This window comes from Nannospalax galili, unplaced genomic scaffold, assembly GCF_000622305.1.
Source record: "Nannospalax galili isolate Female #2095 unplaced genomic scaffold, S.galili_v1.0 scaffold266, whole genome shotgun sequence".
Lineage (NCBI taxonomy): Eukaryota > Metazoa > Chordata > Mammalia > Rodentia > Spalacidae > Nannospalax > Nannospalax galili.
The window spans coordinates 2,684,528-2,697,645 of NW_008355390.1; the positions used below are offsets into that span (position 1 = coordinate 2,684,528).

At 37.1% G+C, this 13,118-nt stretch overlaps 1 protein-coding gene across 1 annotated transcript in view; it reads left to right on the forward strand.

Annotated features, from left to right (window-relative positions):
• The first annotated feature begins 3,140 nt into the window (after positions 1–3,140).
• Samsn1 (SAM domain, SH3 domain and nuclear localization signals 1) overlaps positions 3,141–13,118 on the forward strand; it is an 83,362-nt gene continuing 73,384 nt past the window's right edge. The window contains exon 1 of the mRNA XM_008852536.3: positions 3,141–3,488. Within this exon, the coding sequence (XP_008850758.1) occupies positions 3,165–3,488 (324 nt within the window). The 5' untranslated portion in view covers positions 3,141–3,164. The remainder of the gene's footprint in view (positions 3,489–13,118) is intronic.

Consider the following 13,118-nt stretch of genomic DNA (forward strand, 5'->3'; position numbering starts at 1 on the left):
TTGCCAACACTGAGCTAGTGAGAATTATTTATGTTCCTCTCGAAGAAACCTCAGTAGTCATTAGTACAAAGCAGGAGAGATGGCTCAGCAGGCAAAGGATGTTGTCAACAAGACTGAGAACCTGAGTTCAACCCCTGGAACCCACATGGTGGAAAGACAAAACCAACTCCTGCTAGTTGTCCTCTGACCTTCACAGGTACCCTGTGGCATGCCTGCAACACTGTCCTCACATAAACTGACTAACTAACTAAGTAACTAAGTAACGAAAGAACGAACTAACTAAATCAATTAATGTAATAAAAATTTTAGAAATCATCAGTAAAATGTTAGTTCTTTTTATCCACACCAAGTCATAATAAGCCGATGGTGATGCATTTATTTCATCCAGGGTGTATCTTTTGGAAACCAAAGTCATTTTAATGGAAAATGTAGTAGTTGAAAATACTTCAGACTTGAAATCAAATGCAGGTTTCCCAGAAATTTCTGAAAGTAAAAATGAAGAAAATTTCCATGTTTCTCTTCTCTGATGACTGGAGTAGACTCATTTTTTACACACAGTCAGGTTTTTGTTAACAGTTGCTGCTAACAACTTGAAGCTATGAGAACTTGCTCCTTTCTGTCATCTCCTATGGATCAAGAAGGAGTCATTTATAGATGGCTCTGGATTCATCCCATGTTGATAAATTTATAAGTTTTAAAAAACGCAAAACTGTAGTACTTCAGTATGGCTAACTAGTTATAACTACAATTTTGAACTCCCCAAAATGTGGTGTGCTTTCTAATTATTCCTTAAATTGTTTTAAGCTTCAGGTTTTAAGGCCTGATTATTAATTTCCTCACATTTATGATCATGGCATATTTTATGTCTAATTTTTATGAAGAATAATTTGACTTTATCTTGAGCTGTGTTTGTGCTAGGCCACAAAACCAGGTGGTGACCCAGTGGGATCGAGGAAGCCATTAAAGCGACTACAGAAACTGTTGTGGATCAAAAAAGTCAGAGTGCAGAACCTGGATGAGGTGAAGCTGCCATTAATGAGGCTCGGTAAGTAAGAGCTTAGCACACTGCTCTAAGTTCTCTGAGGAAGAGCTGGCCAAGCATAGGTTAATGAAATGCATTTTGATAAGGTCTTAAAATGCTTAAGGAACTTTGAACTTTTCTTTACTGTTATTTTAACAGATATCCTAACTCCTATCCCTGTGTTACAGCTTTCTCTCCTCCCCTCAGGGCCAGGGCCAGGACCAGGGACAGGGTCAGCTCTCCATGGCTAGAGCTCAGAAGGACAATAGGGTTAGATAGGTACACAGCTCTCATTTCCAGGTTATAGAAAGCAGCATTTTTTAAAAAATCATGTGAATGGAGAAAAGTAGTATGCTGTTACATGCAAATTTAGTTTGCACTTATGTACTTACAAAAAATTACCAGCTATGCATGGTGGCACATGATTGCAATCTCAGAACTGTAATCACGCACTGGGAGGCAGATGCAGGTGGATCTCTGTGAGATCAAGGCCAGTCTGGTCTACATAGGTAGTTCTAGGCCAGCTGGGTCTGTAGGGAGATTCTATTTCAAAAACCAAATGAAAACCAAGCAAATACCTAGTGAAGCATAGTTTTGTTCGTCCCAGTTGAGAGTCATTGAAACAGAGTGACTTTCTTTGACTGATCCACGTTTTTGTATCTATAATTGTTTTTCAATTTTTATTTATTTTTATTTTATGTGTATGAGTATTTTGCCTGCATGTATGTAAGTGTGCTATATTTATGTAATGCATGTGGAGGCCAAAAGAAAGTGTTGAATCTCCTGGAACTAGAGTTATGGATGGTTGTAAGCTACCAAGGGAGCGATATGAAACAAACAGGTTCTCTGGAAGAGCAGTAAGTGCTCTTAACCACCGAGCCATCTCTCCAGGCCCTATAATTGTTTTATATATGAGACAACAGCTTCCTCCTCATTTTCTGCTTTATTTTCCACAGCTTCAGTTGGCTGTAATTAACTCAGCTCAGAAAATATTAATAGAAAAAAAATCCTTAAAATTAATGATTTCCAGATTTTAAATTCTGAGTCACTCTGAATAGACTCATGAAATCTGATATTGTCTTGGTCCTTCTGCCCAGGGACAGGAATCATTCTTTGTCCAACATATGTATGCTTTACAGGCTACCTGCTCCATCATGGAGAGAGAATATAGAGAGGGGGAGAGAGGGGGAGAGAGGGGGAGAAGGAGAGGGAGAGGGAGAGAGAGAGAGAGAGAGAGAGAGAATACTCTCATAACTTTTAAGAGAGTATGTTACTGCAAATGCTGTTTTTTATTAATATTGTTAGTCTATGACTGTGCCTAATTTATAAATTAAATTCTTTCATAGGTTTATATGCATAGAAAAAAACCCCACAGTATGTGTAGGCTTCATACTATCCACACTTTCATCCACAGAATCTTAGAAGCAATGCCTTATGAGTACTACCTATTTTATCAGACGCACTGACACATTGTATAAATAAATATCTGATCAGTGTGATTTATAATATTGAAGTTATTATGCCTTTGAATGTTTTCCTCAGTCTTTTCTTGATTTTCCAGAGTATTTCATTATAAGGCACACACTATGCATATCTATTTATAGAATAATATTCAAATAGAAATGTTTGAATGCCAGTAGTAGCATCTACCACTGAGATTTCATTTCTTTAAGCAAGGAAAAGAATTTAATTTGCTTCCTTATGATGATTTCTTATACATATGGCCTTAAAAAGTTAAAAATATTTATGAATTGGAACTTTCAATGTTATGAGATGTTGGATCTTTTAAAATGTGTGGCTTTTCTCAAATGTCCTTCAATATGCCTTTTGCATGTGGATTCTATTCATTTAAATCCAATTTGTGTTAATCAATAGATTCTAGTTCAAAAAGCTTGAGGAAAATGTGATTATTATAGAACAATTTCATATACTAAAAGTACTTACTTTTAAAAAGAAATACAATTCTAAATTATTTTGAGAAATTGAATGACTCCCTGAATCATCCTATGCTGTTCAGTCATTCCTATTAAATAGTAGAAAGTATAGTAACCATGATTTCTATATGTGAGGAATTATTATTTTTAAGTTTTAACTTACATTCCTTTGTCATTCAGAATATGATGATGATACATTGCTTTCCTGTATGAAATTAAGCAAATCCCAAGAAAAGAAAGCTAATAACATGATCACACAGAAGAAGGAAGAAATGGATGTTAGATTGATGTCTCTTTCTGCACCCCTGGGTACATCCAGCTTTTTAGATGAATTCTACTTAGAAGATGTAGTGTCTGCTTATGAAGGTGAAGTTCCAGTGTGGAAGAACTGGAAACTTTTTCCAGAAAACCCACTCTGGACATGTGCTGATTACCAAATTGCCCCAGTTGGAAGCTGGGGCAATGGATGCTCTTGTAGTCCTCACCCACGTCTCAAGTCTTCTTATACAGATGTGGATTTCTTACATTCATGGGTAAGCATTCAAACTACCTAAGTGCATGATTATGAGCCGAGGGCTTGAACCAACAAGGGAGAAAGAAATAGCACATGTGCTCATCAGCCATATTCTTCAGGTTTGGGAAAACCACCAGAGCTAGTGCTGTCTTTCTAAAGAGCAGAGAAGCTCTTGAGGCTTTTGACCTTGCATGTTCTTTTATGTATAAATACACTACAGCATAGTATTTTACAGAATCTTCTTTTTGTTTGAAGATGAACTTCAGGTACTGATTAAGGTGAAAGGCATGCTCACTATGTTGTCTAAACTACTGCTATTTTAATGAAGTTATATCAGCAATAGCCCATTTTAATGAGGAATTTTCTATGGGTCTGCCGTTGACCTGAGAATTTTTTTAATGAATTAATTTATTTCAGTCTCACACTCTATAAGGTAATGGCTTCTTCTAATTTTAGTCTACTAACATTTCCCTACTGTTTTACAATTGCAGAAACTGAAGCAGAGAAATGTTAGTAAAGGTTAAAAACAAATATCACATAGCTAAAAAAGATACGAGGCCATGATCTGAAACTCATCTAGTCTTAGGCTGGAGATTCTACTTTTAGTTAATATTTGATAGTATTTTCCACATACTAAACTAGACTTCAGGACAATAGAATTTATGAAAAAGAATACAGATTTTGCACTTAGAAAAATTTGGTTTGGTTTCTAGCTCTACTGCATTTTCAGCTTAGGCAAAGTATTCAAATGATTTAATCTTAATTTTTCTTGACTGTGGAATGAAAATAATGTCATTAGACTCACAAGGTACCTGAGAAGCCAAAATTAAGTATTATAAATCCTCTAGGACTTAAGGGTATCTAACTCTTTTCAGCTTCTCAGTTCCTTAAGGAATGCACTGTACCCTCATTTCCCTCTAGTCAATGGTTGTGTGTATTCACAGAGGATTAATGGAGCAGTTCTGTGTATCCAGAACACTTGCTCCGTGCCATTTTCCTCTAAGGATTAACCTGTCATTAAATAGTAGCTGTATTTTATAATGCATCAAAGGTCTCTGAAAGTCTATTTTCTTGTGAAATTATTTCTCCATGTTAAGATTTACTTACCAAATATTTGAAGATTCGATCTAGAGAGATGGTTCAGTGGTTAAAAATACATATTGCTCTTGCACAGGATACAGAGGACTAGAGTTCTGTTCCCAGCATCTATACGGGGCATTTACAACTGTCTATTCAAGCTCCAGTGGATCTGTTGCCTTCTGGTCTCCACAAGCACCCAAACTCACCTGCATGTACCCACACACAGACACACATGCATACATAATTAAAAATAAAAATAAATCTTTAAAAAGTCTTTGAAGATCAAGGCTAAGGTCACAGGTGATTAGGGTGTCATGATACATCTGACTTGTGTCAGTCAGGCACGAGAAGAAAGACGCAGAAATGAGTGGCACTGCCTCACAATGGCCACCCTTAGGGATGGCTTGCACCCTTCTTCAGGCCTTGTCTTCTGGGGCAGCTGGACTTTTTGTCTCTTCAGCAGCTTCTTAGTAACTGGTTGTCAATATGACAAATTAGGAGCCATTCTGAAGGCACGCCAGTGGCTTGAGAGCAAGATTAAGGATGTTGATTCCTTAGCATATGACAAACATGATAAATGAGAGTTTAAACAGACATATTCAGAATGTCTTCAAGAATAGAATCTGGGGGCTAGAGAGATGATTTAGTGGTTAAGAACACTGACTGCTCTTGCAGAGGAACTGGGTTCAATTCCCAGCACACACATGGTGGCTAACAACCACTGATAACTCCATTTCCAGGGGGATCTGATGCCCTCTTCTGCCCTCTATGGGCATTGTACAACATGGGTGTACTTATTTTCATGCAGGCAATATACTCATATACATAAAATAAAAATAGTAAACAAAATATTTTTAAAAGAATAAAATCTGGCCTCCCTAACATGGTATTTCCAGATTTCAGCAGACTGACCTCAATCTAATTTTCAAGCTCATCTACTTACTGTGCCTTACAGCTTCCTATGCTGGACTGTCAAAGTGAATGATTCACTATTCCTAAAAGCTGCCTTGCACTTCCCTGCCATTACATCCTTGTGTTTGTGTGATGGCATCTTCCTGGTGTGTCATTCTTTCTTTTAGAGCCATCATCCATCCCTTAAGCTCACCTCAAATTCTTTACCCTTTAGAAAGCCTTTCTGGACCATTTCTTTTGAGATTCTAGGCCCTTTAAGCATCTTATTGTTTCATTATACATTCAATAAACATATTTGCATCTACTATGTGTACCACAAAATTGGGCAATAGAGTTAGTGAGTTAAAAAAAAAATGGCACATTGTCTACTTGGAGCTCACTACTATATACTGGGATTTGTTAGGCATTTGTTTACTTTGTAAGTAATTTGTCTCTGTATTCTCCATTGCATTGAGACCAGCCTGGGCTATTATTGAGTTCCAGGTAAACTGGGGCTACAGGGAGATCCTGCCAACAAAACAAAACACAAGCAAAAACAAACAAACAAAAAAAACCAACTTTAAATCAATGGACTTTGTTTCTCTAGATTTTGATAAATCAATTCTTGATTTCCTGTACTTACAGCCAAATTTATTCTAATTAATCCAGTTATATGTGAATTCAATTGTGTGCTTGCAAGTGTTTGTGTTAGGTAAACACACAAGAGTCATTGTCTTCTTTTTCATTCAGATGGTCTTGTGTGTCTTAGTACATAACTAAATGAGTGAGTTTTATCAGCAAGAAGGTCACACGTATCTGCCGAATGCTCGGAATTTCAAATGGTAATGTTCAACATTTGTGACAGAACGGCCTCAGTGGATTTGAGGAGAAGGTTCAAGAACATGTTAGAGTTAAATTGGTTTGGTAAACTTAATGAGACCTCTTCCACCCAGGGATTTGAGATACTACAGTGAAAGAAGGGAGATGAGTGCAAATTATTATTTTTATATTCTACACCTATATTCTATAATGATAACAAGTAAAAACGATCCCGTTTCATTTTAGCATAGCTGGTATTTTTTCTATAGTAATTGCAGAGTTATTATTTGGGTTATTTAACTTTCATTCTCAGAACATGCAGAAGGCAGACAGCGTTAAGGGAAAAGATGTGCTTCTGAAATGAGTGTTACTATTAATGACAGGTAGTCAGAGGTGACACTTTTACAATTTTAAAGGGTAAAAGTATAACTAGATTTTTTAAAAGTGTTCCAACATACTCAGATATAGTCGTGCTGGGTCTGAGCCCCACATTTTAGGGGAACTAGACCTAACTACAAAGACAGCGATTTCTCCTGGCCTTGAAAAATTTCATAGGAGATTTCAGTGCCTCTGATCTGAAACCGACCTGTCTTCCAGAAAATCTTTACTCATCCACAAATAACCCTCCTAAGTCCCTTGTAGGCTTGTGCTCTCAAGACTGGTTCTGTAGTGCAAACCCTTTGCTGCCATGACCAGGTGAGTGAGCTTGAACAACCATCCTCTTTCAGTCACCAAGTCCACTTCTGCATGGTAGAGTCAATGCCTACTTACTCTGTTTCTACTGAGTGACTATGCACACCAACACACCCATTTGCAAGGCAATGTTATTCATATAAGCAGCGCTACTGAGATATGAAGTGAAATAAATCAGTACTCAGTCAATAGTAGTCAATATTTATCCCCAGAGGTCTGCCTTAATTAGAAAGAAGCAACATGGTTTTCAGTTGTGACACCAAGAACAAAGGGAATCAGGCATGGGAGTGTACTGTCTGTGAAGGGTTCTTCACAGAAGTCAACAGGTGAATGAGACCAATAGATGTTTAACAGACAGTTTAGGTGTTTGTAAAGCCTGAAGAGGCTAAAGAGTGGGAAGAGATAAGTGGTTATGGAACTGATATATACTGAGATGGGTAAAAGAACAAATTTATGAAAGTGTATACTCTTTATATAAAATGTGAAAGGGAAAACTAGGGTGTGAGTCTTTTCTGTCTCTGAGATGAGAGCTTTGGAGAGAAGAGTTCAGGTGTATGTGCAGAAAGATAACAGTGGAAACACCAAAATGGGTATTTGGAGCCAAGTGTTGAGAATCACTTTCTGAGAGAATGTGAAGGATGCTTATAGCACTCTGCACGCTGAGAGCTTGAGGCATCCTAAAAGAAACAAGAGGAACATAAGCAGTAGGCTTGGAAGAGAATGGGTAAAAAAGAAAAGTGTGTTGCCAAGGAGATGAGACCTGCCTGAAGTGTACCACTGTGACCAGAGCAAACGTATGTTTGATAATCTAGGTGAAGATTTTAGATTTATTACAAACAAAATATATCCATCACATTAAGAAATGTAAGTAGGGCACACAAGATGGCTCACAGGGAAAGGCACCTGGCACCAAGACAGATGGCGCAAGTTCAATATCCAGAACCTATACAGAGGAAGGAGAGAACTGATTCACACAAGTTGTTCTCTGACCTATACGTGTACCCCCACACACATATAAATGTAATTTTTTTTAAAAATAGAAGTTATCTAGATATGAAAATGTGAACTATATCCACTCATTTTTTACACATTTAAAATATTTTGAAATCTATTTTTATATATTTCCCCACGTGCACGCATGCATGCGTGTGTGTGTGTGTGCATGTGTGTGTTCTTGAATGTACACTACATGCATGTAGGAGCTCCCTAAAGGCCAGAAGAGAGCACTGATTCTTCTGGAACTGCAGTAATATAGGGTTGTGTGTGACCATGTGGGTACTGGAATCTGAACCCTGGTCCTCTGCCAGAGCAGTACAGTTAAGTAATTCTAACTGCTGATCCATTTCTTTAGTCTCCATTGAAATTTTATTTTAGAAAAATAATGTGATATATTTAAAAGTGATGGCACAAAGCTCTTTGATGAAGAAGCAAAGTCAGAAATCAGAAAGAAAAATTTGAGTGCAGTATGAGCAGAAAAATAAAAATAGAAAGAGTCACATCATGAAAATCAGAAGAAAATAAGTGAAGTTTATAAACAGTGTCTCAAGATAGGAAAAGAAACAAAGCAGTATATAAAGGTTTCTGAGGATGGGGAAGTCTTATGGGAATATCATATGAGCTCATCAAAATTGTGTGAGAAACAGAAACTTTGGATAATGGAAATACTTTTCATGGAACTATTTCAGTGGTAAGTATATCAGTATCAACTGTGCATAAAAAGAAACAACAGATTTTACTACCAGTCATTTAAGTGCAATAGGAAAATGACAGATGCTAATTACTGATATGTTACAGTACCCTTGCAATACACAGTTCTGCTATTAAGTGGTATATGTATGTTAAGGCTGCCCAAGAAGGGCAAGACATAATGGTGCACATCTTTACCCCAAAACTGGGTAGGCAGAGTCAGGTGGATTTCTGTGAGTTGAGGTCAGCCTGGTCTATATAGCAAGTTAAAGTCCAGCTATGGCTTTATATTGACACCCTTTCTCTAAATAAATGGATGCCCAAGAATACCAGATGTTTAAGAAAAAGAAGTAATAAAACCACCATAATTAACATGTGTCATTCTTGCTCTGTGCCTCTCTGTTCTGTCCTTTTAGGGAATCCCTTCCAGTGATCATTACTTTCCCCTCTAATCAACAAGATACTTTGTTATTAATTTACCTGACATTTAATCTTGTCTATTTGATATTTAAGAAATGTTTAGAAGATGAATAAAGCACACCTTTAGGTGTGTCTGTGAGAACATTTTTTTGAGATGATCAGATCATGAGAAGGAAAATCAAGGGCTCAGGCGTTGATGGAGTCAGACTTTTACTAGAGCACTGGGAGGTGATGGAATAGTGGAAGGTGATGCCTGGATGGAGGAAGAGGGTCACAGAGGACATGTCTTTGGGACCATATCTTGCCCGGTCTCTTGCTCTGTTTCCCAGGTGCTATGATGAGAGATGCAATGTTCTGCTGTGCCCTCCCAGTCATCATGGACTACCTCTGAAACCATGAGCAAAAACCCCTTTCTCTCTTGAGTTCTTTCTCTTAGCTGTGCAGCAGTGATGAGAACCTTACTAATACCACTAACTGAATAATGCCACCTGACTAACAATCTAATGCTCCCCCTTGTGAAATTTTAATCTCCTAAACATCTACAGGATTAAATACAAATGTATTCAGCTAATATGCCTTCTAATCAGATATGTGTCTACTTCACACAATCTTTCCCACAGATAAAATATGTGCTATCTTTATGCTAAATGTAATGATCTTTTTCCCTCTCATTTTCAATCTATTGTCTAGTTCCCTATTTGGGCGTTTCTTACTGCCATATTTGTTGAAAATGATTGCAGCTTAAAAATCTATATGAATGAGTAAGAATCTGTGGTAAGCCCTTAGAATAATCATAAAAGAAAACAATGTGAAAAGGAATCAGAATAGAAATGACCCAGACAAATGAAGCAAAACGGTAGATAGTGCAGATGAAAGGACAAATTTAACTTTACAGATTCCAACCTCTTACATCAGTGATGCTAGGTTCCCACCAATAAGTCTGTGTTCTCACTGATAGGAGTACTTTTTGACCCAATAAACAATGATATAGGACATGAAGACAGCCCGCACATCTACCCAGAGGAAGGCAGGCTATAAACCGTCAGTGCATAATTTCTCTTACTTTAACATTCTATGTTTCAACTCTAAGACAGCAGAAGTTATTTGTTGGTAGAGCTGTAAACATTACTTGTTTATACTGGAATCATAGTGTGATGGAAAGAGTTTTGCAGATAGAGTTGGAAAGCTATGGAAATGATGGCAGAGGAAATGGGAATATTGATTGAGAATTCTGAAAGGAAAAGTGAAAAATGTGATACAAAGACATACCAACAGGTAGCTATACTTCTTATACTCATCACTGAAATTAATGAACCAAAGAACTGATTCTAAAAGTAATTTTATAAGCTTTACATGAACTAGAGCAAATCATTATGAATAATCCACATGACAAAATTTTAATTATAGTCAGTATCATGTTTGATGGAGAGAGAATCAGCATTTAGCAAAGAGAAGAATTTGAGATAAGAGATTTTTATAATAGCTTATTCATCTATTTTTCCATTCACTCACCTAACAAAGTCTTCTCATCTGTTTCCTGCACCACTCAGTCTATGAACTCGGGAGGTTTGGAAGGCAATTATGCTCACCACTATACCACGAATGCCTGAACTGGGGAGGTTTGGATAATGTGGGTATATTGGGGGTGTAGCAGATGAATAATCTACTGTTTAGCATTTATAATGACAGTCTGTGTTATCTCATTAAAAAGAAAGAATAAAAAGGGAGAGCAATCACATTCCTTTGTATAAAAATTCACTGTGCTGCAAACACACTGCAGTATTTGTATAAAGATCTAGCCAGACCTGCAAACATATTTTTAGGTTTTAAGAAAAAGGAGCTTAAGGTGCTGGAGAAATGACTCAGTGGTTAAGAGCACTGACTGCTCTTGCAGAAGACCTGGGTTTGATTTCCAGCACCCACATGGCAGCTAACAACCATCCCTAACTCCAGTTCCTGGGGATCTGATGCCCTCTTCTGACCTCCATGGGCATTGCATGACATGGGCACACTTCCATACATGCAGACAATACACTCCTATACATAAAATAAAAATTATAAATAAAAATATTTTTAAAAACTTATAAAAGAAACACTGAAATGCAAGGTATTATAGTAGTGTATGCTGCCAAGTTTATTGAAATTATTTAAGTTGAGATTGAATAATTTATAAATGTGTATAAAATGTCTTCTCTAATAAATTTGTTCACGATAGTATAAAGTGAGAAAAAATATATAAAGTGAGAAAAATGTAACTACCCTGTGTGAAGTATTTTTCTAAATGTGCACAATAAATAGAGACATTATTAAGTTAGGTTTTTGAGACACAGCAATTCAGCATTCAAGTGAGAGTCATTATTTGGGTTGATATTTGACATTTCCCAGCATCCAAAACCTCTTGAGTGTCCTTTAGAAAAAGAAACCTGTGATGGAGCTCTAAAATTGTTATTAAAAACCAAGACTTTCCCTCATGAGTTAACTTAATGTTTTTGTATTAGTTACTTTTCTTGTTTCTGTGACAAAATACCTGACATTAGCAGCGTTAAAGAAGGAAAGGTTTATTTTGACTCACAGTTTGACGGTACAGTGCATCAAGGCAGGGAAGGCAGGGAAGGCATGGCGGCAAGAGCTTAAGACAACTAGTCACATTGTGTCCATAGTCAGGAAACAGAGAAACCATTGGTACTCAGCTAGTTTTTCTCTTTTTTATTCAGACCGAGACCCCCATTCATGGCATGGTGCCACCGACATTTAAGGTGAGACTTCTTGCCGCAATTAACCAAAGATAGAAGTGCCCTCACAGACATACCCAAAGGTTGGTTTCCTAGGTGATTCTAGATCCTGTTGGGTTGACAATCAATATGGACACTTACAGTTCTTTTTTTTTTTTTTTTCTCACTCTGTGTTTGCTTATTAAACTGCATCAAATTAAGGAGAAAGTTGAATTAAGGAACCTAATAAAATCTTTCTAAAGTCAACATAAAATGGTATTTAGAATAGTACTCATGTTAATTAATTACAACTACATTTTGGCTTCCATAAGAAAGTTGAAATTAGTTTCACAGTATACTCAGATAGGAGGACAAAGAGTCAACCTGAAAGGGACCCAAATGTGTCCACTAGCCATGGGAAACCTAAAGATCCTTAGAGTCAAACTTCCTTGTATGACCAACAGAATAAAGCAGGTCATCAAAGCTGAACTTTAATCTTTGGGAGCAGAGAAGTCCGAATGTTTGATCATTTCCTACAGTGGACCTGGAGAACCTACCAAGTATTGCCAAATTTTCTTCTGAGCAGAAAACTTTTCTAACTCAATATTGCTAAGCAAACTAAAGACAAAGGCATATTTTCTGTGCTTATCAGAACTGAACACAATTCTTAGCCGAGACTCAACTGAGCTCTGAATTCAGCTTTGTCCCCTAGTAGGATTTCCTTTGAGTGAGGTTGCGTAATCTTCATCAGCTTCTGTCTCAGGTTTAGGATAGGCAAGAGCTAACAGGTTCTTTTCAACCCTAAAATTTTGAGGTGTCTTAGTACATAAAGGAGGGCAAAGTCTACATGCTGAATAAAATTTGTATGTAAAGGTATCTTCTTGTTCAAAGCAGTTCTTTCCTCTGTTCTACAAATGACTGTTGTTAACCCCATTCATGTGTTTTTGTGTTTCTTTTTCATAAGCTATTTTAAGTTTAGAGTTTTTATTTTTGTATTTCCCTGACTGACTATGCTTCCTCTGTCCTGTCAACCCTCTTTCTCCCTTGTGTTCTCTGGATACAATACAGAGCAAGCACCTCTGTACACGAAATCACTTCAGTTGGAGCTGTGCAGTGTACAGCACAAGGCTGCAAGGTTTCCTTTTTGCACTACCACCATCAACCACACACATACACACATATTGCTACCTTGACAAGTGCTTACCTTAGAGCTTTAGTTCTGATCCCATGTGCGAATTAGTGTGATCTCAAGAGACTTAGCATTCCTATGCTTTGGACAGTTTCATAAACACTTACTTGAGTTATGATTCAGTGAGGTGGTATTATTATCGTTATTTCAATATCTGAAA